Below are 26,113 nucleotides of genomic sequence, written 5' to 3'. Positions count from 1 at the left end.
AGAGAGTTATATCTCATAATATAGTTAATAAACAACATTTCCCACATGTCTGCTTTACATCAGCACAATTTTGGAAACATAATTTTTTTTTGTTAGGGAGTTATAAGGGTTAAATCTTGACCAGCGATTTCTCATTTTTGCAACAAAATTTGCAAAACCATTTTTTTTACGGACCACCTCACACTTGAAGTGACTTTGAGGGGTCTGTATGACAGAAAATGCCGAAAAGTGACACCATTCTAAAAACTGCACCCCTCAAGGTACTCAAAACCACATTCAAAAAGTTTATTAATCCTTCAGGTGCTTCACAGGAATTTTTGGAATGTTTAAAAAAAATTGAACATTTAACTTTTTTTTCACAAAATTTTTACTTCAGATCCAATTTGTTTTATTTTACCAAGGGTAACAGGAGAAATTGGACCAAAAAAGTCGTTGTACAATTTGTCCTGAGTACGCCGATACCCCACATGTTGGGGTAAACCATTGATTGGGCACATGGCAGAGCTCGGAAGGGAAGGAGCGCCATTTGACTTTTCAATTCAAGATTTGCTGGAATTGGGATCGGAACCCATGTCGCGATTGGAGAGCCCCTGATGTGCCTAAACAGTGGAAACCCCCACAAGTGACACCATTTTGGAAAGTAGACCCTCTAAGGAACTAATCTAGATGTGTGGTGAGCACTTTGAACCTCCAAGTGCTTCACAGAAGTTTATAATGTAGAGCCGTAAAAAAAATTAATATTAATTTTCACAAAAAATGATCTTTTTGCCCCAAATTTTTTATTTTCCCAAGGGTAACAGGATAAATTGGACCCCAAAAGTTGTTGTGCAATTTGTCCTGAGTACGCTGATACTTCATATATGGGGATAAACCACTGTTTGAGCGCATGGCAGAGCGCGGAAGGGAAGGAGCGCCATTTGACTTTTCAATGCAAAATTGGCTGGAATTGAGATCGGAACCCATGTCGTGTTTGGAGAGCCCCTGACGTGCCTAAACAGTGGAAACCCCCACAAGTGACATCATTTTGGAAAGAAGACCCCCTAAGGAACTTATCTAGATGTGTGGTGAGCACTTTTAACCTCCAATTGTTTCACTAAAGTTTAGAATGTAGCGCTGTGAAAATTAAAAAATCATTTTTTCTTTCCACAAAATGAGGTTTTAGCCCGCAATTTTTTTTTCCCAAGGGTAACAGGAGAAATTGGACCACAAAAGTTATTGTCCAATTTGTCCTGAGTACGCTGATACCCCATACATTGGGGGGAACCACTGTTTGGGCGCACGGCAGAGCTCGGAAGGGAAGGAGCGCCGTTTGAAATGCAGACTTAGATGGATTGGTCTGCAGGTGTCATGTTGCATTTGCAGAGCTGTTATGATCTGGTGGCCTAGGAGCAGCATGAGACGCACTCTGGAGAAAGTGGTACCTGTACTGACCGCAGACCCTGAACTTAACACCGCAACTAGAAGTAGCCGTGGAATGTACCTAACACTCCCTAGATATCTCGACACAGCCGGAGGACTAAATACCCCTAGAGATAGAAAAGGGAAAACTATCTTGCCTCAGAGAAAATCCCCAAAGGATAGACAGCCCCCCACAAATATTGACTGTGAGAGGAGAGGGAAATAACATACGCAGACTGAAATCAGGATTTAGCAAAGGAGGCCACTCTAGCTAAATAGAAAGGATAGGACAGAGTACTATGCGGTCAGTATTAAATCACTAGAAAATATCCACCACAGAAAATGCAAAATCTCCACATCTAACTAAAGATATGAAGGGTATATCTGCATCTCCAGATATACCAGCTTGGCTGAACAAATCCTTATGCAGACCAAGCTGGACAAGACAAAACATGGAAAAGAACTGAACAATAAAGCCCACAGCATGTGAACTGCAAAAAGCAAAGCCAGAACTTATCTTTGTTGAAATGAACAGCAAGCAGGAGAGACCAGGCAGGGATGTGAATCCTCCAGGAACAATGGACAACTGGCACTGACTAAAGGGTCAAGCAAGACTAAATAGCCCAGTCAGAAATGCAATAAGTGGACACACCTGATAAATGCTGCGATCCAAAGACAGCAGCGCTACCACTTATAACCACCGGAGGGAGCAGAATTCACAACACAGAGCCCCTGATGTACCTAAACAGTAGAAACCCCCCACAAGTGACCCCATATTGGAAATTAGACCCCCCACGGAACTTATCTAGATGTGTTGGGAGAACTTTGAACCAACAAGTGTTTCACTACAGTTTATAACGCAGAGCCGCGAAAATAAAAAATATATTTTTTTCCACGAAAATGATATTTTAGCCCCCACGTTTTTATTTTCCCAAGGGTATCAGGAGAAATTGGACAACAAAAGTTGTTGTCCAATTTGTCCTGAGTACGCTGATACCCCATATGTGGGGGGAACCACTGTTTGGGCGCACGGCAGAGCTCGGAAGGGAAGGAGCGCCGTTTGAATTGCAGACTTAGATGGATTGGTCTGCAGGTGTCATGTTGCATTTGCAGAGCCCCTGATGTACCTAAACAGTAGAAACCCCCCACAAGTGACCCCATATTGGAAACTAGACCCCCCACGGAACTTATCTAGATGTGTTGTGAGAACTTTGAACCAACAAGTGTTTCACTACAGTTTATCACGCAGAGCCGTGAAAATAATTTTTTTTTCCACGAAACTGATATTTTAGCCCCCACGTTTTTATTTTCCCAAGGGTAACAGGACAAATTGGACCGCAAAAGTTGTTGTCCAACTTGTCCTGAGAACGCTGATACCCCATATGTTGGGGGGAACCACTGTTTGGGCGCACAGGAGAACTCGGAAGGGAAGGAGCACTGTTTTAGTTTTTCAAAGCAGAATTGGCTGGAATTGAGATCGGACGCCATGTCGCGTTTGGAGAGCCTAAACAGTGAAAACTCCCCAATTCTAACTGAAACCCTAACCCCAACCCTAACCCCAGCCCTAACCCTAGCCCTAACCCCAACCCTAACCCTAGCCCTAACCCTAGTCCTAACCCTAGCGCTACTTTCACATTAGCGTTTTTTTGCATATGTCGCAATGCGTCGTTTTGGCGAAAAAACGCATCCTGCAAAGTCATCTGCAGGATGCGTTTTTTCCCCATAGACTAACATTAGCGACGCATTGCGACGTATTGACACATGTCGCAACCGTCGTGCGACGGTTGCGTCTTGTTGTGGCGGACCATCGGCAGCAAAAAACATTACATGTAACTTTTTTTGTGCCGACGGTCCACCATTTCCGACCGCGCATGCGCGGCTGGAACTCCGCCCCCACCTCCCCGCACCTCACAATGGGGCAGCAGATGCGTGGAAAAACAGCATCCGCTGCCCCCGTTGTGCGGCGCTTGCACAGTATGCGTCGGTACGTCGGGCCGACGCAGCGCGACGGCCCCGTACTGACGCTAGTGTGAAAGTAGCCTAACGGGAAAATGGAAATAAATATATTTTTTAAAATTTTATTATTTTTCCCTAACTAAGGGGGTGATGAAGGGGGATTTGATTTACTTTTATAGCGTTTTTTGGCGGATTTTTATGGTTGGCAGCCATCACACACTAAAAGACGCTTTTTATTGCAAAAAATAGTTTTTGCATCACCACATTTTGAGAGCTATAATTTATCTATATTTTGGCCCACAGAGTCATGTGAGATCTTGTTTTTTGCGGGACGAGTTGACGTTTTTATTGGTACCATTTTCGGGCACATGACATTTTTTGATCGCATTTTATTCCGATTTTTGGGAGGCAGAATGAACAAAAACCAGCAATTCCTGAAATTCTTTTAGGGGGGGCGTTTATACCATTCCACGTGTGGTAAAATTGATAAAGCAGTTTTATTCTTCAGGTCAGTACGATTACAGCGATACCTCATTTATGTAATTTTTTTATGTTTTGGCGCTTTTACACAATAAAAACTATTTTATATAAAAAAATAATTGTTTTTGCATCGCCTTATTCTGAGAGCTATAACTTTTTTATTTTTATGCTGATGATGCTGTATGGCTTTTTTTTTTGCGGGACAAGATGATGTTTTCAGCGGTACCATGGTTATTTATACCTGTCTTTTTGATCGCGTGTTATTCCACTTTTTGTTTGGCGGTATGAGAATAAAGCGTTGTTTTTTGCCTCGTTTTTTTTTTTTTTTTTTTTTTTTTTTACGGTGTTCACTGAAGGGGTTAACTAGTGATACAGTTTTATAGGTGGAGTCGTTATGGACGCGGCGATACTAAATATGTGTACTTTTATTTTGTGATTTTTTTTATTTAGATAAAGAAATGTATTTATGGGAATATTTTTTTTTTCTTTATTTAGGAATTTTTTTTTTATTTTTTTTTACACATGTGGACATTTTTTTTTTAACTTTTTTACTTTGTCCCAGGGGGGGACATCACAGATCGGTGATCTGACAGTGTGCACAGCACTCTGTCAGATCACCGATGTGACAGGCAAGGGCAGAGGCTTGCCGGCGCCTGCTATTAGGAACTCTCAGCAGGCGCCGGCAAGCTAGGTCATATCATGACCCGGAAGGAGTCCCGCGGCCATCTTGGATCCGGGGACTCCTTCCAGGTCACCGGAGAAGCGCGATCCCATCGCGTTGCTCCGGTGGGAGAGCGCAGGGAGCCCCCGTCCCTGCGCGATCCCCTTCTATGCCGCTGTCACTATTGACAGCGGCATCAGAGGGGTTAAATGCCCGCGATCGGCGATAGCGCCGATTGTGGGCATTGCTGCGGGGTGTCAGCTGTCATATACAGCTGACACCCGCACCCGATCACCGCGGCGCTCAGCGCGAGACAAAGGTGATCGATGCGCCTTACTAGTACTGCTGCTGGCACAAATGCAGTGCCGGCAGTGCAGTACTAGTACGGCGCATGTCGCGAAGGGGTTAAAGCAAAATAAGACAAGACAACCCTGCTCGTGAAAGCTTACAATCTACAATGAGGTGGGGGAGATACAAAGTACAGGTGTGTATTTACAATGATGTATATTCAATGATGGTCCAGCCATCTTGAGGGATAGATGGAGCTGGTGAATGGGCTACACATGCACACTTACATATAAAATTACTTAGATTAGTGAACGTGATAGGCCGCTCTGAACAAATGCGTTTTGAGGGAGCGCCTAAAACTATGCAAATTGTGGATAGTCCTAATTTCTTGGGGTAGAGCATTCCAGAGTATTGGCGCAGCGCGGAAGAAGTCTTAAAGTCGGGAGTGGGAGGTATGGATTAGTGCTGAGGTTAGTCGAAAGTAATTTGCAAAGCGCAACGATCAGTTAGGCTGATAGACTGAAATGAGGGAGGAGATGTAGGGAGGTGCTGCACTGTGGAGAGCTTTGTGGGTGAGCACAAGTACTTTGAGTTGGATCCTATAATGAATGGGCAGCCAATGTAAGGACTGGCGAAGAGCGGACCCGTCCGAGTACCGATTAGCCAGATGGATGACCCTGGCTGCTGCATTAAGTATGGACTGGAGAGGGGAAATTCGAGTAACAGAGAAGCCAATTAATAGAGCATTGCAGTAGTCCAGGCGGGAGTGGATCAATGCGACAGTGAGAATTTTTTCTGTTTCCATGGTGAGAAGAGGGCGGATTATAGAGATGTTCTTTAGGTGTAAGCGGCAAGAGAGGGCAAGAGATTGTATACGGGATGTGAATGAGAGATTGGTGTCAAACATAACACCCAGACAGCACACCTACTGCCAAGGTGTTATTATGGTGCCACCCATGAAGAGGAAAATGTCAGATTTATGGATGTTAGTAGACAGCGGGAGCAGAAGAAGGGCGGACATGATGTTGGAGACTGCAGACAGACAGTCACTGGCGTTTTTTAGTACAGTGGGGGTAATGTCAGGGGATGACGTGTATAGTTGTGTGTCATCAGCATAAATATGGTACTGAAAGCCAAATCTGCTAATGGTCTGTCCAATTGGGGTCGTGTAGAGAGAGAGAAGAGAAGGGGGCCAATGACTGAGCCCTGAGGTATCCCAACAGCGAGAGAAAGAGGGGATGATGTGGAGCCAGCGAACAAAACACTGAAGGAGCGGTCAGAGATAGGAAGCGAACCAGGAGAGAGCAGTGTCCTTAATGCCAAGTGACTGGAGCCTAGAGAGTCGGAGACAGATGGCAACAGTGTCGAATGCTACAGAAAGGTCGAGAAGAATGAGCAGAGAGTGGTCACCACTACATTTTGCTGTCAGAAGGTCATTGGTAACTTTGATGAGTGCAGTTTCTGTCGAATGTAGGGGGGCGGAAGCTGGACTGTTAAGGGTCTAGGAGGGAGTGAGTGGATATGTAATGGGTAAGGCGGGAGTAGACTAGGTTCTCCAAGAGTTTAGAGATGAAGGGGAGATTGGCGACTGGTCTGTAGTTATTTGTGCTGGATGGGTCGAGACCTGGTTTCTTTAGTAATGGAGTAACGATAGAATGTTCAGGCAGAGGGCGGCGTGCACACTAATCGCGTCACCGCGCCCACTGACCTGAACGTCAGTGCAGAGGACGGGGAAGACGCAGCGGCGCCAATGGTGGAACTGGGAGCACGTGAATATCGCGCACTGCGTTATACTCACCTGCTCCTGGCGTGGTGTCCCTGGTTCCCCGGCGCCGGCAGCTTCTTCCTGTAGTGAGCGGTCACATGGTACCACTCATTACAGTAATGAATATGGGGCTCCACCCCTATGGGAGTGGAGTCCATATTCATTACTGCCACAGCTGCCACTCTCCCTCCCCTGCCGATCCCTGGGTATGACTCGAGTATAAGCCAAGAGGGGCAATTTCAGCCTAAAAAAATGGGCTGAAATTCTCGGCTTATACTCGAGTATATACGGTATTTTCTCTATAAAGTGGGAGGCCAGGTCATCATCACAAATGTCTGATAGGGGATTGTGCTTTTGGCCTGAGGAGGGAGTGAAAGGTGTCAAAAAGTTTCTTGGGGTTGTTGGCTAGTGAGGAGACCAGGGTGGTGAAGTAGGTCTATTTGGCAAGGTGACGGGCAGAGTTATAGGTTAACATAAATTTAAAGTGGATAAAGTCTTCTGGTGTGTGAATTTTCCTCCAAAAGCGTTCAGCACTCCTAGAGCATCGCTGGAGAATTTGAGTTTGTGATGTGAGCCAGGGCTTTTTTACTTGGTGTTTGGAGGTTCTGAGGGTGAGGGGTGCTACTTGGTCAAGGGTGCTTCTAAGAGTGTCATTGTAGTGATGTACAGCCAGATCAGGACAGGAAAAAGAGGAGAATGGGGACAGTGATGAGTGTAGGGAGTCTGAAAGTGTCTGAGGGTTAATGGCTTGTAGATTTCTGAATGTGTGGTAGGTAGGAGTGTGCTGGGGTGGGCGAGGATTTGTGAGTGTGAAGGAGAGAATGTTGTGGTCAGAGAGGCGGAGTGGTGAGTTATGTAGGTAGGAGGTGGAACAGAGCAAAGACCAGGTCAAGGATGTTACCGTCTTTATGTGTTTCAGAGGTTGAAAGCTGTGAGAGGCCTAGAGAAGTGGTTAGTGATAGAAGCTGGGATGCAGATGTGGAAGTGAGGCTGTTAATGGGGATATTGAAGTCTCCCAAGATAAGGGTTGGTAGTTCTGAGGATATGAAGTGTGGTAGGCAGGCTGAGAAGTGGTCAAGGAAGTGGGTGGGTGAGCCTAGGGACCGGTATATGACCGCTACTCTGAGGGAGAGGGGACAGAGGAGCCTGATGGTGTGGACCTCTAAAGAACGGAATGAGAGTGATGTAACAAATAGAGTGATGTATTTCAAGTGTTTATTTCTGTTAATGATTATGGCTTTCAGCCAATGAAAGTCACCCAAAGTCATTTTCACCCAAAAGTCATTATCTCAGTAAATTAGAATGCTTTATCACACCAGCTTGAAAAATGATTTTAACACCTGAAATGTTGGCCTACTGAAATGTATGTTCAGTACATGCACTCAATACTTGGTTGTGGCTTCTTTTGCATCAATTACTGCATCAATGCGCGTGGCATGGATGCGATCAGCCTATGGCACTGCTGAGGTGTTATCGAGGCCCAGGTTGCTTTGATAGCAGCCTTCAACTTATCTGCATTGTTGGGTCTAGTGTCTCTCATCTTCCTCTTGACAATACCCCATAGATTCTCTATCTGGTTAAGGTCAGACGTGCTTGCTGGCCAATCAAGCACAGTGATACTGTTGTTTTTAAACCATGTATTGAAACTTTTGGCAGTGTGGATAGGTGCCAAGTCAGAGAATAAATTTTCCATCTCCAAAAAGCTTGTCAGCAGAGGGAATCATGAAGCGCTCTAAAATTTCCTGGTAGACGGCTGCGCTGACTTTGGTCTTGATGAAACACAGTGGACATATACCAGCAGATAACATAGCTCCCCAAACCATCACTGATTGTGGAAACTTCACACTAGACCTCAAGCAGCTTGGATTGTCTGTCTCTCCACTCTTCCTCCAGACTCTGGGTCCTTGATTTCCAAGGTCTCGTGTGAAGTATCCACAATCTAATTTTGTGACCTACACCAGCAGATGACATGGCTCCCGAAACCATCATTGATGGTGGATACTTCACATTAGACCTTGAAAATCAAGGTCCCAGATTCTGGAGGAAGAGTGGAGAGACAGACATTCCAAGCTGCTTAAGGTCTAGTATGAAGTTTCCACAATCAGCGATCGTTTGGGGAGCCATGTCATCTGCTGGTATAGGTACACTGCGTTTTATCAAGACCAAGGAACTTTTAGAGAACTTCATGCTTCCCTCTCCTGACAAGCGTTTTGGAGATGGAAATTTAACTCTCCAGCAGGACTTGGCACCTGTCCACATTGCCAAAAGGACCAATACCTGGTTTAAAAACAACAGTATCACTGTGCTTGATTGGCCAGCAAACTCGTCTGACCTTAACCACATAGAGAATCTATGAGGTATTATCAAGAGGAAGATGAGAGACACCAGACCCAACAATGCAGACAAGCTGAAGGCTGCTAGCAAAGCAACCTGGCCTTCCATAACCCCTTGGCAGCACCACAGACTGATCGCCTCCATGCCACGCCGCTTTGATGTAGTAATTGCAAAAAGAGCCCCGACCAAGTATTGAGTGCATTTACTGAACATACATTTCCGTAGGCCAACATTTCGGAAGTTAAAATCATTTTTTCAAGCTGGTGTTACAAAGTATTCTAATTTACTGAGATAATGACTTTTGGATTTTCATTGGCTGTAAGCCATAATCATCAACATTAACAGAAATAAACACTTTAAATTGATCATTCTGTTTGTAAAGATTCTATCTAATATATGAGGTTCACTTTTTGCATTGAAGAACTGAAATTAATTAACTTTTTGATGATATTTTAATTTTGTGAGATGCACCTATATATACACATAGAATATGTGCATATATACAGCTCTGTCAAAAATTAAGAGACCACTGCAAAATTTTCAGTTTGTCTGATTTTTCTCTTTATAGGTATACTTTTGAGTAAAATGTAAATTGTTCTTTTATTCTATAAACTTCTGACAACATGTCTCCGAATTTCCAAGCAATAAATGTTGTTTTTTTTCTGAAAAGGAGAAATGGTCCAAATTAAAAAACAAACAGTGCTTTCAGACCTCAAATAATGCAAAGAAAGCAAGTTCATAATCATTTAGAAACAACAATACTAATGTTTTAACTCAGGAAGAGGTCAGAAATCAATATTTTGTGGCATAACCATGATTGTTAATCACAGTTTTCATACGTCTTGGCATGCTTTCCACCAGTCTTTCACACTGCTTCTGGTGCAAAAAAAAGCAGTTCTTTGTTTGATAGCTTGTGACTATCCATCATCCTCTTGATTACATTCCAGAGGTTTTCAATTGGGTTCAGGTCTGGAGATTGGGCTGCCCATGACAGGATTTTGATGGGTGGTCCTTCATCCATACCATGATTGACCTAGCTGTGTAGCATGGCACATTGTCCTGCTGGAAAAAAAACAGTCCTCAGAGTTGGGGAACATTGCCTGAGCAGAAGGAATCAACTGTTTTTCCAGGATAACCTTGTATGTGGCTTGCCTCATACGTCCTTCGCAAAGAACAACCTGCCCAATTCCAGCTTTACTGAAGCATCCCCGGATCATCACCGATCCTCTACCAAATTTCACAGTGGGTTCCAGACACTGTGGCTTGTACGCCTTTCCAGGTCTCCGTCTAACCATTAAATGACCAGGTGTTGGACAAGCTGAAAATTATACTCATCAGAGAAGATTACCTTACTCCAGTCCTCTATGGTCCAATCCTTATGGTCTTTGGCAAACTTCAGCCTGGTTCTCCTTTGCTTCTCATTGATGAAAAGGCTTTTTTCTAGCTTTACATGACTTGAGTCCTGCCTCTAGGAGCCTGTTAAGAACTCTTCTTGCCGTGCACTTCACTCCAGCTGCCATTTGCCATTCCTTTTGTAGGTCACTTGATGTCATCCTGCGTTTGCTGAGTGGCATTCGAATAAGATGATGGTCATCCCGGTCAGTGGAGAGTCGCTTTTGCCCTCTGCCGGTCTGTAGCTTCGTTGTCCCCAATTTCTGCTGCTTGACCTTGTTGTAATGGACAGCCGTCTTCTAAATTTTAAGGATGGAGGCAAAATGACGCTCACTGTGTCCCTCTAGTACAAAAGCCAGAATTGAACCCTTCTTTTCCTCACTCAAGACTTTTCTTTTCAACTCCTTTGGCACGGATACAAGTTATTTTTTAATTCCTATTACTTTTGGGATATTACTAGCACTTGTTTTGCCATCCAGCTTGTCCTATTGCAAGAGGATTTTGAACACCACACTAGTTTTTTTTTATACTTTCCTTTGTTAAATAAGATTTGGTTCAGGTGATCACCTAATCAGAAGCACATTAAGTAGAATGAGGTGTTCTCTTGTTGAAATTCAACTGACACTGGAATTGAATGGCTGTCAGACATGTAGAGATGGTGACTTTTATAAAACTATGCAGTGGTCTGTTAATTTTTGCTAGAGTTGTATATACAATCTTTTGCCACAAGTGTTGGCCTCCTTGAAATTGTTTCAGAAAATTAAGAATATTATTGCAAATACAAATGTTTTGTTATACACATTTATTTCCTTTGTTTCCTGTTTGTATTCAGAGGCGCAGCTAAGGGTTCAGCCTGGGGGGGGGGGGCGAAAAACATCTGAGTGGGCCCCCCAACCTTAGTAACAGTGTGTCAGTTGCAGCTCATCAGTAGTCGTTGGTTGGCTGCAGAGCTCTCATGACATCCATTTCAAAAAACATAACAGAAAAAAGCAGCCATTTTTTAAAACACCAGATCAGATTACCAATGTACTAGCAAAATGCACAGGTGCAAATTATTGATGAAACAACCACTCACACTCCGATCATTCATTGAGAGAGTGGTTGCTTAATATTAGAAGTACACACAAATAAGGCTTGCATAGAGCACCAGTCATACACAGGTAGTGCACAGTGTCTGGCTTCAGCCTATTAGTGACTCCACATTATTAGAGCAGGTGGGCTGCCCAGCACTACATAAGTGCAATCCACAAGTACAAAAGCCCCAGGTTCTGCAGGCCAACACTAAAGGTACCAGCTGTATCCGTAACAAAAATGAAAAAAAGTACAAAAATGTAATAATTTTTTTTTAAGTAATAATGTTTTAACTCCTTGACCCCCAAGGATGGTTTGCATGTTAATGACCAGGCCAATTTTTACAATTCTGACCACTGTCCCTTTATGAGGTAATAACTCTGGAACACTTCAACGGATCCCGGTGATTCTGACACTGTTTTCTCCTGACATATTGTACTTCATGATAGTGGTAAAATTTCTTTGATGTTACTTGCATTTATTTGTGAAAAAATGGAAATTTGGTAAAAATTTGAAAATTTTTGCAATTTTCCAAATTTGAATTTTCATGCCTTAAATCACAGAGATATGTCACAAAAAATACTTAATAAGTAACATTTCCCACATGTCTACTTTACATCAGCACAATTTTGGAACCAAAATTTTTTTTGTTAGGAAGTTATAAGGGCTAAAAGTTGACCAGCGATTTCTCATTTTTACAACACCATTTTTTAAGGGACCACATAACATTTGAAGTCAAAACCACATTCAAGAAGTTTATTAACCCTTCAGGTGCTTCACAGGAATTTTTAGAATGTTTTAAAAAAATGAACATTTAACTTTTTTTCACAATAAATTTACTTCAGATCCATTTTTTTTATTTTACCAAGGGTCCCGGAAGAAATTGGACCCCAAAAGTTCTTGTGCAATTTGTCCTGGGTACGCAGATACCCCATATGTGGAGATAAACCATTGTTTGGGTGCACGACAGAGCTCAGAAGGGAAAGAGTGGCGTTTGACTTTTTCAACCCAAAATTGGCTGGAATTAAGATCGGATGCCATGTCGCATTCGGAGAGCCCCTGATGTGCCTAAACAGTGAAAAACCCCCACAAGTGGCACTATTTTGGAAACTAGACCCCCTAAGGAATGTATCTAGACATGTGATGAGCACTTTGAACCCCCAAGTGCTTCACAGACGTTTATAATGTAGAGCAATAAAAATAAAAAATCATAAAAATGATTTTTCGCCCCCAAGTTTTTATTTTCCCAAGAGTAACAAGAGAAATTGGACCATAAAAGTTGTTGTGCAATTTGTCCTGAGTATGCTGATACCCCATATGTGCAGGTAAACCACTGTTTGGGCACATGGCAGAGCTCAGAAGGGATGGAGTGCCATTTGACTTTTTCAATGCAAAATTGGCTGGAATTGAGATTGGACACCATGTCGCTTTTGGAGAGCCTCTGATGTGCCTAAACAGTGGAAACCCCCCACAAGTGACCCCAGTTTGGAAAGTAGAACGACCGGGTGTTTATGACGCCCGGGCGTGAAAATAAAAAAATCTTATTTTTTCCACAAACATGATCTTTTAGTCCCCAATTTTTTATTTTCCCAAGGGTAATAGGAGAAATTGGACCCCAAAACTTGTTTTCCAATTTGCCCTGAGTACGCTGATACTCTATATGTGGGAGAAAACTACTGTATGGGCACATATCATGGCTCGGAAGGGAAGTAGTGACGTTTTGGAAGGCAGACTTTGATGGAATGGTCTGCGGGAGTCATGTCGCATGTGGAGAGCCCCTGATGTGCCTAAACAGTGGAAACCCCCAACAAGTGACCCCATTTTGGAAACTAGACCCCACAAGTAACTGATTTAGATGTGTGGTGAGAACTTTGAACCCCCAAGTGCTTCACAAGTTTATAACGTAGAGCCGTAAAAAAATCATATTTTTTCCACAAAAATAATATTTTGCCCCCAATTTTTTATTTTTCCAAGGGAAACAGAAGAAATTGGACCCCAAGAGTTATTGTGCAATTTGTCCTGAGTACACTGATACCCCAAATGTGGGGGTAAACCACTGTTTGGGCACATGGCAGAGCTCAGAACAGAAGGAGCGACAGATTTTACTGTAATGGTTTGCAGGTGCCATGACCCACTGGGAGAGCCCATGAGGTGCCAAAACAGCAGATGACCCCATTTTATGAACTACACCTCTCAATGAATTCATCTAAGGGTGCAGTGATCATATTGACACCATGGGTGTGTCACAGAATTTTATACCATTGGGCAGCAATGCGGAGAGACTCAGGAGGAATGGAGCGCTATTTCCCTATTCAAGTGAATGGGTCTGTGCAGATGTCAGTGTTTTTCCACGGACCATGTGTCCATGGGCATAACACCCTGATATGTCAGTTTTTTTATGTCAGCACAGGTCACAAAACATTCAGCACACGTGCATATGCATGACACACGAATGTCATCCATGTGACACGCATCGGCGCCAGGGAAGAAGCATAACAGTAAGTGCTGTTCCCCGGCGCCGGATGCTGAACACAACTCTCATCATTCTCCCCTGCTCACTGCATGTAATTTCCACTAACCTGAGACACTTCCTGGCATGCACTGCACATGTCAGGAAGTTTCTCAGCTCTGGAGATCTGTATGTCGTCATGACATCGGGTCTCCATGGCAGCGATCGGGACCCCGTGTTACGCTGCGGGGTCTCCGATCCAAAGGCAGAGTGGCTGTCAGCTCCTGTGCCGGCTCCGGAATGCTGTGATCATGTCCGATTGCAGTATTCCGGGTGTTAAAGTGCCGAGAGCAGTCCGCTCCTGGCACTTAGTGCTGGATGTCAGCTGTGACAATCAGCTGACACCCGGCCGCGATCGGCCACACCCCCCATGTGCGCGGCCAATTAGTAATGACGTACTATTCCGTCCATGGGCATTAAGGCTCAGGTCACATGGACGGAATAGTACGTCAGATGGCAGAAAGGGATTAATACTTCAAAAAAAGAATACAAAAAGATGCAGCTGATGAATCAAGTATCAGCAGACGGCCGGGCTGTAACTGATATTAAAAATCTCTACACAAACACCCTCACTGATATTACTGCCATATGGTGAATATATAGTGGTAGATATCAGTCCTAAGGCCGAGGTCACACTTGCAAGTGTGATGCGAGAAACTCACGTAAGTCTCTCACATCAATACCAGGCACTGCTGCCAGCACTTGGGACCGGAGTGTGTGGCTGCATAGAAACATATGTAGCTGCACACAACAGTCCTGAGTGCTAGTGGCAGTGGCGGGTATTGATGCACGGGTTTTCGCATCACACTCGCAAGTATGACCTTGGCCTGAAGAACATTTTGGCGATTACAGTACAGTTATAGAGACTTACAGGTGATGCTCTTTCTAATGAAGTCATTCTCTTTTCCAGTCTTTAAAACCAGGCACGCATTGCTAAGACGCGGCTGCAGAGAATACAACAAAGACACATTTGACTTATCACATTTCCAGTCCCATCACCATCTATTCCCACCTGCACAACTTCCTCATCCTGCTGATACCCCAATACTGAACTGGTGCTGCCATATGTGCCCCTATTACTGATCCTCTTAGTACTCCATATAATAATGCCACCACTGTTTCCTACATAGTAATGCCCACCACTGTGCTCCTTACAAAGTAAAATCCCCCCTTTGTGCCATCTGGATGGTAAAACTACCCCTTTAAAATATTACTGCCCTGAGCAAGTGCTCTAAAAGTCCCCACTTCACATTTAATAATGTCTCCTGAGTCCCCCTATGTACAGTAATAATGGCCCATGAGTCCCTAGCATCACTTATGTGATCAGACGGACATGTGACCGCATGTTTGCTATTTGTATGTGCTGACTAGACTCTTTTGGCTTCTCTCTATTCTCTTCTATTGAGAGAAGCCATAAGTATCTAGTCTATGCATGCACATAGCAAACATGTGGTCACATAACCACACTGATGATATTGGGGACTCATGGCAGCAGGTGCACCGCACCCTATCATGATAGTCTGCAGTCATATATACTGACTGTAGATTTTTATTCCAAACTCGCACAACCCCTTTAATAACTTTATAGAAATAGTAAGCTGCTTATTATGAAATTATTAAAGGGATTGTCTAGTTTTATGCTACAAGTCTGCAGTGACTCCATGTGATTGCAGACTTGTGAATCCTCACATTGCGTGCACAGCACACTGTCAGGAGTCTCCAGTGTGGGAATTGGGATGTCATGTGACCTCAAGTATGCTATTTGCATACAACTGGCCACATTCTGAATAGACTGTTTCTGGTCTTGCTCAATACACTTTTATTGAGTGAGGCCGCACAGTTAGAACATGGCCTGGAGTATGCAAATCGCATACTTGCTGATATGGGCAATGGTGGATCCTTAGTGTGAGCAATGTGAGGATTCACAATTTTGCAGTCACATAGGAGTTACTGCAGACTTGTAGAATTAGATCAGACAATCCCTTTAAATAAAGTGCAGCTTGTGCCTTGGTTAATGTATGGGGCATGTTATACTAACAGGCTGGGGCTTATTATAAGACCTAAGCTGTAAATATAGTAAGCCTCGTACCTCCACCCTCCCCAGACAGCAACTATTAGATAAGATTGCATTGCATATAATCCAAGAAATGGAATACAAGGCCCCTACAGCGCCACCCACCCCCACTACCTTAATTCAGCTCCCTCTCTTCCCCTCACTCCCACAGTAACATACTAACATCATGTGCTTTAATTTATTTAAAAGAACAAACATTTTGTTCCACAGCAGCCCTTACATTTACAGTATGAATATGTCCGTCCGTGATAAGTCCCAGTTTGTCCAGGCCAGGCACTGTCTTGGGCTCCTGGCACAGCCTAAGCTGCAGCTTATACTAGGACCCTGAGTCCAGCGTGGACCAATCGGAGCGCACCTGGGGTGGAGCTAACTGCAGCGCTGCCAGCCTGTCAGAGAAGACTATCAGGTGAGCAGCGCTCAAGCCCGCACCGTGCGCTGCAGTGAGACTCTGCTATTGGCTGCTGTTCAGTGTGCAGAGTCTCCGCTCAGAGACCAGGCTGTGGTGCCGCAGCGTGCTGTCATGTCTCTGACTTATCAGAGAGAAGCGGCCGCGGCTCCAGGTGGGCCCCTCCATCATGTGACGAGGCTCAGGGCGACGCCGCAGCTTGCTGCCCTGTCTCTGAAACATCAGAGAGCCAAAGCCGCTTATTGCTTAATGACTGAGGCGCCTGCGACTCCGAGTGGGCCCCTCCATGTGACGGACCCCACTGCCCCCGGTAGCTACAGTGGGGAAAAAAGTATTTAGTCAATTGTGAAATTTCTCCCACTTACAATGATGAGAGAGGCCTGTAATTGACATCATAGGTAGACCACAACAATGAGAGTCAAAATGCGAAAACAAATCCGGAAAATCACATTGTCTGATTTGGCAAGATTTATTTTGCAAATTATGGTGGAAAATAAGTATTTGGCCACCTAAAACCATGCAAGATTTCTGGCTCTCACAGACCTGTAACTTCTCCTTTAACCCCTTTCTGACATTGGACGTACTATCCCGTCGAGGTGGGGTGGGCCCGTATGACCACTGACGGGATAGTGCGTCCAGCGCGATCGGCGGCGCTCACGGGGGGAGCGCGGCTGATCGCGGCCGGGTGTCAGCTGCCTATCGTAGCTGACATCGGGCACTATGTGCCAGGAGTGGTCACGGACCGCCCCCGGCACATTAACCCCCGGCACATCGCGATCAAACATGATCGCGGTGTGCCGGCGGTATAGGGAAGCATCGCGCAGGGAGGGGGCTCCCTGCGGGCTTCCCTGAGACCCCCGGAGCAACGCAATGTGATCGCATTGCTGCAAGGGTCTCTTACCTCCTCCTCCTCCTTGCAGGCCCGGATCCAAGATGGCCGCGGCATCCGGGTCCTGCAGGGAGGTGGCTTCACTGCGCCTGCTCAGAGCAAAAAGTGCACATCAGATCGGTGATCTGACACCGTGCACAGCAAAGTGTCAGATCACCGATCTTACACTATAACATGATGCCCCCCCCCCCCCCCCCCCCCCGGGGCAATGTTATAGTGTAAAAAAAAAAATATTCCAATGTGTAAAAAAAAAAAATATATATATATATATATATATATATATATATATATATATATTGTTCCTATAAATACATTTCTTAATCTAAATAAAAAAAACAAACAATTAAAGTACACATATTTAGTATCGCCGCGTCCGTAACAACCCCACCTATAAAATTATATCACTAGTTAACCCCTTCAGTGAACACCGTAAAAAAAAAAAAAAAAAACGAGGCAAAAAACAACGCTTTATTCTCATACCGCCAAACAAAAAGTGGAATAACACGCGATCAAACGAAAATAAATAACCATGGTACCGCTGTAAACATCATCTTGTGCCGCAAAAAACGAGCCGCCATAAATCATCAGCAAAAAAATAAAAAAGTTATAGTCCTCAGAATAAAGCGATGCAAAAATAATATTTTTTTCTATAAAATAGTTTTTATCGTATAAAAGCGCCAAAACATAAAAAAAGATACAAATGAGGTATCGCTGTAATCGTACTGACCCAAAGAATAAAACTGCTTTATCAATTTTACCAAACGCGGAATTGTATAAATGCCTCCCCCAAAAGAAATTCATGAATAGCTGGTTTTTGGTCATTCTACCTCACAAAAATTGGAATAAAAAGCGATCAAAAAATGTCACGTGCCCGAAAATGTTACCAATAAAAACGTCAACTCATCCCGCAAAAAAACAAGACCTCACATGACTCTGTGGACTCAAATATGGAAAAATTATAGCTCTCAAAATGTGGTAACGCAAAAAATATTTTTTGCAATAAAAAGCGTCTTTCAGTGTGTGACGGCTGCCAATCATAAAAATAAGCTAAAAAAAAACCCGCTATAAAAGTAAATCAAACCCCCCTTCATCACCCCCTTAGTTAGGGAAAAATTAAAAAATTTAAAAAAGTGTATTTATTTCCATTTTCCCATTAGGGTTAGGGCTAGGGTTAGGGTTAGGGCTAGGGTTAGGGCTAGGGTTAGGGTTAGGTTTAGGGCTAGGGTTAGGGTTGGGGCTAGGGTTAAGGCTACAGTTAGGGTTTGGGCTAAAGTTAGGGTTAGGGTTGGGGCTAAAGTTAGGGTTAGAGTTTGGATTACATTTACGGTTGGGAATAGGGTTGGGATTAGGGTTAGGGGTGTGTCTGGGATAGAGGTGTGGTTAGGGTTACCGTTGGGATTAGGGTTAGGGATGTGTTTAGATTAGGGTTTCAGTTATAATTGGGGGGTTTCCACTGTTTAGGCACATCAGGGGCTCTCCAAACGCGACATGGCGTCCGATCTCAATTCCAGCCAATTCTGCGTTGAAAAAGTAAAACAGTGTTCCCTCCTTCCCGAGCTCTCTCATGTGCCCAAACAGGGGTTTTCCCCAACATATGGGGTATCAGCGTACTCAGGACAAACTGGACAACAACTTTTTTGGTCCAATTTCTCCTGTTACCCTTGGTAAAATACAAAACTGGGGGCTAAAAAATAATTTTTGTGGGAAAAAAAAGGATTTTTTATTTTCACGCCTCTGCGTTATAAACTGTAGTGAAACACTTGGGGGTTCAAAGTTCTCACAACACATCTACATAAGTTCCTTGGGGGGTCTAGTTTCCAATATGGGGTCACTTGTCGGGGGTTTCTACTGTTTAGGTACATTAGGGGCTCTGCAAACGCAATGTGACGCCTGCAGACCAATATATCTAAGTCTGCATTCCAAATGATGCTCCTTCCCTTCCGAGCTCTGCCATGCGCTCAAATGGTGGTTCCCCCCACATATCGGGTATCAGCGTACTCAGGACAAATTGGACAACAACATTTAGGGTCCAATTTCTCCTGTTACCCTTGGAAAAATACAAAACTGGGGGCTAAAAAATAATTTTTGTGGAAAAAAAAATTTTTTTTTATTTGCACGGCTCTGCGTTATAAACTGTAGTGAAACACTTGGGGGTTCAAAGCTCTCACAGCACATCTAGATGAGTTCCTTAGGGAGTTTACTTTCCAAAATGGTGTCACTTGTGGGGGGTTTCTACTGTTTAGGTACATTAGGGGCTCTGCAAACGCAATGTGACTCCTGCAGACCATTCCATCTAAGTCTGCATTCCAAATGGCGCTCCTTCCCTTCCGAGCCCTCCCATGCGCCCAAACGGTGGTTCCCCCCCACATATGGGGTATCAAAGTACTCAGGACAAATTGGACAACAACTTTTGGGGTCCAATTTCTCCTGTTACCCTCGGAAAAATACAAAACTGGGGGCTAAAAAATAATTTTTGTGGGAAAAAATTTTTGTTTTATTTTTACGGCTCTGCATTATAAACTTCTGTGAAGCCTTGGTGGGTCAAAGTGCTCACCACACATCTAGATAAGTTCCTTAGGGGGTCTACTTTCCAAAATGGTGTCACTTGTGGGGGGTTTCAATGTTTAGGCACATCAGTGGCTCTCCAAACGCAACATGGCGTCCCATTTGAATTCCAGTCAATTTTGCATTGAAAAGTCAAATGGCGCTCCTTCCCTTCCGAGCTCTGCTATGCGCCTAAACAGTGGTTTACTCCCACATATGGGGTATCGGCGTACTCAGGAAAAATTGTACAACAACTTTGGGGGGCCATTTTCTCCTTTTACCCTTGATAAAATAAAACAAATTGGAGCTGAAGTAAATTTTTTGTGAAAAAAAGTTAAATGTTCATTTTTATTTAAACATTCCAAAAATTCCTGTGAAACACCTGAAGGGTTAATAAACTTCTTGAATGTGGTTTTGAGCACCTTGAAGGGTGCAGTTTTTAGAATGGTGTCACACTTGGGTATTTTCTATCATATAGACCCCTCAAAATGACTTCAAATGAGATGTGGTCCCTAAAAAAAAAATGGTGTTGTAAAAATGAGAAATTGCTGGTCAACTTTTAACCCTTATAACTCCCTAACAAAAAAAATGTTGGTTCCAATATTGTGCTGATGTAAAGTAGACATGTGGGAAATGTTACTTATTAAGTATTTTGTGTGACGTATCTCTGTGATTTAATTGTATAAAAATACAAAGTTGGAAAATTGCAAAATTTTCAAAATTTTCACCAAATTTCCATTTTTTTCACAAATAAACACAGGTAATATCAAAGAAATTTTACCACTATCATGAAGTACAATATGTCACGAGAAAACAATATCAGAATCACTGGGATCCGTTGAAGCGTTCCAGAGTTATAACCTCATAAAGGGACAGTGGTCAGAATTGTAAAAATTGGCCCGGTCATTAACGTGCAAACCACCCTTGGGGGTGAAGGGGTTAAGAGGCTCCTCTGTCCTCCACTCATTACTTGTAGTAATGGCACCTGTTTGAACTTGTTATCAGTATAAAAGACACCTGTCCACAACCCCAAACAGCCACACTCCAAACTTCACTATGGTGAAGACCAAAGAGCTGTAGAAGTGGGAGAACATGCACAATTGGTGGCTGACTAGATACTTTTTTTTCCCCACTGCACACTACTGTGTGAGTTAGAACAACATGGAAAATGAGAAAAAAAGCAAATTGGAAACATTTTTACATGTGTATTTACTTAAACTACACTTACCAACTTTTTTTGATTCTTTAATGCTGAACAAACGGCATGGGGATTGTGCCACACAAGACACTGTCTTTACAGATTTCCAAAACTCTTGAGAAACATTGCTGCTGTATTCCACATGTAGGCTATTTCTTGTGTGTTCTTTAATGTAATTGTAATTTTTATCATCAAAATTCATGAAAATTTGGTATGTGTCTAAATTAGTACCCAAAACTGAACAAATGACACTGACATTGTCATGCATCAAATCTTCATTGGAAGGTAATTCCAGGTTGACAACTGGCTTCACAAAGTTGTCTGTAAGGAAAATAGAAATATATTTAACCAGCATTACACAAAAAGGAAATGTAATAAATTAATTTTTAATTAAAGAACGTCTAAATACTCTAGTAATATGTATCTGGTTACTGTGAAAACCAATCTTCATTTAATTACACCGCATTCCAAATTGTTATGGAAATGCTATTTTTCTCTTATTTTCCTAAATGGTGGATTCAAATGAATCAGTATAATGTTCAAGTCATCAATTGCTATAATATAAATCTAATTTTATTGGACAAATCTCCCAATGACAACAGTATTTTTTCAAAACTAAAAAACTCAAAATGCACTGTTACAAATTATACAACAGAGTTTCCAAACATATAAATGGTTATAAAGAACTGAAAATGGTCATTTGCTGAATCTGCAGCATTAATAGATCATATTTAGTCAAATCAAAAATTCTTAACAGGCCAAGTTACATGTTAACATAGAGCCCCTTCTTTGATATCACTTTCACAATTCCTGCATCCATTGCATTTTTGGATAGTTTACGGTTCGATTTTTTTTGCATAATGTCTGAATAACCTCCCAGAGCTGCTGTTTTAAAGTGAACTGCATTTCTTGCTCATAGATCTTTTGCTTGAGGATACTCCAAAGGTTCTCAATAGGGTGGAGGTCAGGGGCGAATTGTGGCCACACCATAAGGTTTCTCTCCTTTTATGCCCATAAGAGCCAATGTTATGCATTTTGTAACAGATGGCAGGGTTCTTCTTTTTTTAATTTTCACACCTTCAAGGACCATAAAGGGTCCTAACAGCTCTCTCCCCATGATTCTGACTCATAACACAGCTACCCCACATCCTTGCTGATGACACAGCCCTGTTGTGACATGATTACCAACCAGAGTTGCATGGCATTTACCAATAAACAAGACTGTTTTAAAATTAGTGCTTGTAAGCACTGTTTAAGGGGTGGCCAAATGGGTTTATGCACCACTGTAAGCCTCTGGAGGATCCTACACCTTGATGTTTGGGAGATTCCAGAGGCAACAGCGGCTGCTTAAAATAACTGTTTGCTGCTCTCTTAATCTGATGAATTTGTCTGACAGAAACCTTCCTCATTATGCCTTTATCTCCACAACACCCAAAACCCCCGCCGATAAGCCGTTCTCAGCGTCGTCAGTGGCGGCAGCTGGCCGAAACTGCTCAATTGCAGAGCTGTTCCATCTTCTGATGGTAGACACAGCTGGGCACACATCAGACTCCTATTTAAATCAATAGGAGGTGAATGTGCAGTACCCAGCTATGGCTACTATCAGAAGATGGAGCAATCTGCAATTGAGCAGCTCTGGCTGGTGGCCACTGCTGCCAGGAATGACTGATCGGCAAGGCTGGCAGATCCTGAGGAAAAGTCTTCAATGATAGAGTAGTGGACAAACTTTAAGTTTTCATGAAATATCTGTTTTCATACCTTGTGTGACAAAGTCACTGGTAAAGTACTGGAGGGGAGGTATGTGTCAGTATGCTTAAAGACGTCTGTGATATAAACCCAGAGTATTTTTCGTCCAGCACACTACGTGCTGTGAGGTTTAAGCTAAGTTGCATAATCGGCTGGTTTTTAGGTGGGCATTCACAGAGTGGGTGGGAGAATGTCCATCTTATGCCGTCACCCTGAGGTTCTACCTTCTAGGCCGTAAGTTCAGGCTAGTGTCAGATCTTGCACCCCTGAGATGGATGAGGGAAGGAAGGGGAAGAATGCCCGGGTGACTAGATGGATTTTAGAACTCCAGGATTTTAATTTTCGTGTGAAGCACAGGCCAGGAAAGTTGCATGGGAATGTGGATGCCCTGTCCAGAGTCCTCTGCTTAGCCAGTGAAGGTGCCAAAACCCCCAGCTTTGGGCAGAAGGGGGGATATGTGACAAAGTGCTTTGCAAAGTGTCAGATCAGCCATCAGACACTATACAGTGATGTCCCACCCTGGGACAAAGTTAAAAAGTAAAAAAAAAATAACGTGTAAAAAAAAATAAAAAAAATTCCTAAATAAAGAAAAAAAAATATTGTTCCAATAAATACATTTCTTTATGTATGTATATATATATATATATATATATATATATATATATATATATATATATATATATATATACTAGATGGTGGCCCGATTTTAACGCATCAGGTATTCTAGAATATGCATGTCCACGTAGTATATTGCCCAGCCACGTAGTATATTGCCCAGCCACGTAGTATATTGCCCAGCCACGTAGTATATTGTCCAGCCACGTAGTATATTGCCCAGCAACGTAGTATATTGCCCAGCAACGTAGTCTATTCCCCAGCCACGTAGTATATTGCCCAGCGACGTAGTATATTGCCCAGCGACGTAGTATATTGCCCAGCAACGTAGTATATTGCCCAGCGACGTAGTATATTGCCCAGTTACGTAGTATATTGCCCAGCCACGTAGTATATTGCCCAGTCACGTAGTGTATTGCCCAGCGACGTAGTATATTGCCCAGCGACGTAGTATATTGCCCAGCCACGTAGTATATTGCCCAGCCATGTAGTATATTGCCCAGCGACGTAGTATATTGCGCAGTGCCGTAGTATATTGCCCAGTGACGTAGTATACAGCACAGAGCCACGTAGTATATTGCACAGCGAAGTAGTATACAGCACACAGTCACGTAGTATATTGGCCAGTCACGTAGTATATTGCCCAGCTACGTTTGTCACAGGTTAAAAAATTAAAAATAAACATATACTCACCTTTCCGAGGGCCCCTTGTAGTCCACGGCAGCTTCCGGTCCCAGGGTTGGTCTGAGCGCAGGACCTGTGAGGACGTCGCGGTCACATGACCATGTAGCGGTCACATGACCGTGACGTCACGGCAGGTCCTTTCCGAGCAGGACTTGTCATGATGGCGCGGTCACATGACCGTGACGTCATGGCAGGTCCTTCTGCCATACCATCTTTGCCACCGCAACCTGCAATTGAAGATGGCCGGCGGCGCGAGCGGCTCAGCGGACTACAGAGGGTGAGTATAGCAGGTTTTTTTTTTATTTATTATTTTTAACATTACATTTTGTACTATTGATGCCGCATAGGCAGCGTCAATAGTACAAAGTTGGGGACACACAGGGTTAATAGCGGCGGTAACGGAGTGCGTTACCCGCGGCATAACGCGGTCCGTTACCGCCGGCATTAACCCTGTGTGAGCGCTGACTGGAGGGGTGTATGCGGGCGCCGGGCAATGAGTGCGGGGAGTAAGGAGCGGCCATTTTTTTCCGGACTGTGCGCGTCGCTGATTGGTTGCGGCAGCAGCTGCCGAGACCAATCAGTGAACGAATAACCGCGACAGAAAGACGGAAGTACCCTTAGACAATTATATACTAGATATAAAAAAAATAAAAGTACACATATTTAGTAGCGCCACGTCCGTAACAACCCGACCTACAAAACTGTCCCACTAGATAACCCCTTCAGTGAACATCGTAAAAAAAAATCGAGGCAAAAAGCAATGTTTATCATCATACAGCCGAACAAAAAGTGGAATAACACGCGATCAAAAAGACAGATATAAATAAACATGATACTGCTGAAAACATCATCTTGTCCCGCAAAAACGAGCTGCCATTCAGCATCATCAGTGAAAAAATAAAAAAGTTATGGCCTCAGAATAAAGTGATGCAAAGGTAATTATTTTTTCTATAAAATTGTTTTTATTGTATAAAAGCGCCAAAACATAAAAAATGATATAAATGAGGTACCGCTGTAATCGTACTGACCCGATGAATAAAACTGCTTTATCAATTTTACCAAAGGCATAACGGTATAAACGCTCCCCCAAAAAGAAATTTACGAACTGCTCTTTTTTGTTCTGCCTAACAAAAATCGGAATAAAAAGCAATCACAAAATGTCATGTGCCCGAAAATGGTAGCAATAAAAATTTCACCTCACATGACTCTGTGGGCCAAAATATGGAAAAATTATAGCTCTCAAAATGTGGTGATGCAAAAAATATTTTTTGCAATAAAAAGCATCTTTTAGTGTGTGACAGCTGCCAAACATAAAACCCGCTATAAAAACCCAATATAAATAGTAAATAAAAGCCCCCATTATCACCGCCTTAATTAGGGAAAAATAATAAAATTAAAAAAAGTATTTATTTCCATTTTCCCATTAGGGTTAGGGTTAGGGTTGGGGCTAAAGTTAGGGTTGGGGCTAAAGTTAGGGTTGGGGCTAGAGTTGGGGTTAGGGTTTGGATTACGTTTACAGTTGGGTTAGTGGTGTGTCAGGGTTAGGGATTTGGTTAGGGTTATGGTTAGGGTTGGGATTAGGGTTAGGGGTGTGTTGGCGATAGGGGTGGGTTGGGGTGAGGGTTAGGGGTGTGTTCGGGTTAGGGTTGTGGTTAGGATTAGGGTTAGGGGTGTGTTGGGGTTAGGGTTGGAGTTAGAATTGGGGGTTTCCACTGTTTAGGCACATCAGGGGCTCTGCAAATGCAACATGACCTTCGATCTCAATTCTATCCAATTCTGCATTGAAAAAGTAAAACGGTGCTCCTTCCTTTCCGTGCTCTGCTGTGCGCCCAAACAGTGGTTTACCCCCACATATGGGGTATCAGCGTACTCAGGTCAAATTGGACAACAACTTTTACAGTCCAATTTCTCCTGTTACCCTTGGTAAAATAAACATTTTGGGGCTAAAAATCATTTTTGTGGAAAAAAATGATTTTTTATTTTCATGGCTCTGCATTATAAACTTTAGTGACACACTTGGGGGTTCAAAGTTCTCACAATACATCTAGATAAGTTCCTTGGGGGGTCTAGTTTCCAATATGGGGTCAATTGTGGGGGGTTCCA

At 43.2% G+C, this 26,113-nt stretch overlaps 1 protein-coding gene and 1 gene segment (V, D, J or C); both read right to left on the bottom strand.

Moving 5' to 3' along the window:
* LOC143817389 (immunoglobulin gamma-1 heavy chain-like) overlaps positions 1–26,113 on the bottom strand; it is a 768,241-nt gene that overhangs the window by 140,885 nt on the left and 601,243 nt on the right.
* LOC143793987 (uncharacterized) overlaps positions 1–26,113 on the bottom strand; it is a 111,817-nt gene that overhangs the window by 32,783 nt on the left and 52,921 nt on the right. For both annotated transcript variants that reach the window (XM_077280902.1, XM_077280903.1), the window contains exon 3: positions 20,996–21,286. In XM_077280902.1, the coding sequence (XP_077137017.1) occupies positions 20,996–21,286 (291 nt within the window). The remainder of the gene's footprint in view (positions 1–20,995; positions 21,287–26,113) is intronic.

This window comes from Ranitomeya variabilis, chromosome 1 (genome assembly GCF_051348905.1).
Source record: "Ranitomeya variabilis isolate aRanVar5 chromosome 1, aRanVar5.hap1, whole genome shotgun sequence".
Classification (NCBI taxonomy): Eukaryota; Metazoa; Chordata; class Amphibia; order Anura; family Dendrobatidae; genus Ranitomeya; species Ranitomeya variabilis.
The sequence above is the reverse complement of the archived record's forward strand: the minus strand, read 5'-3'. Positions and strand labels throughout refer to the sequence as shown.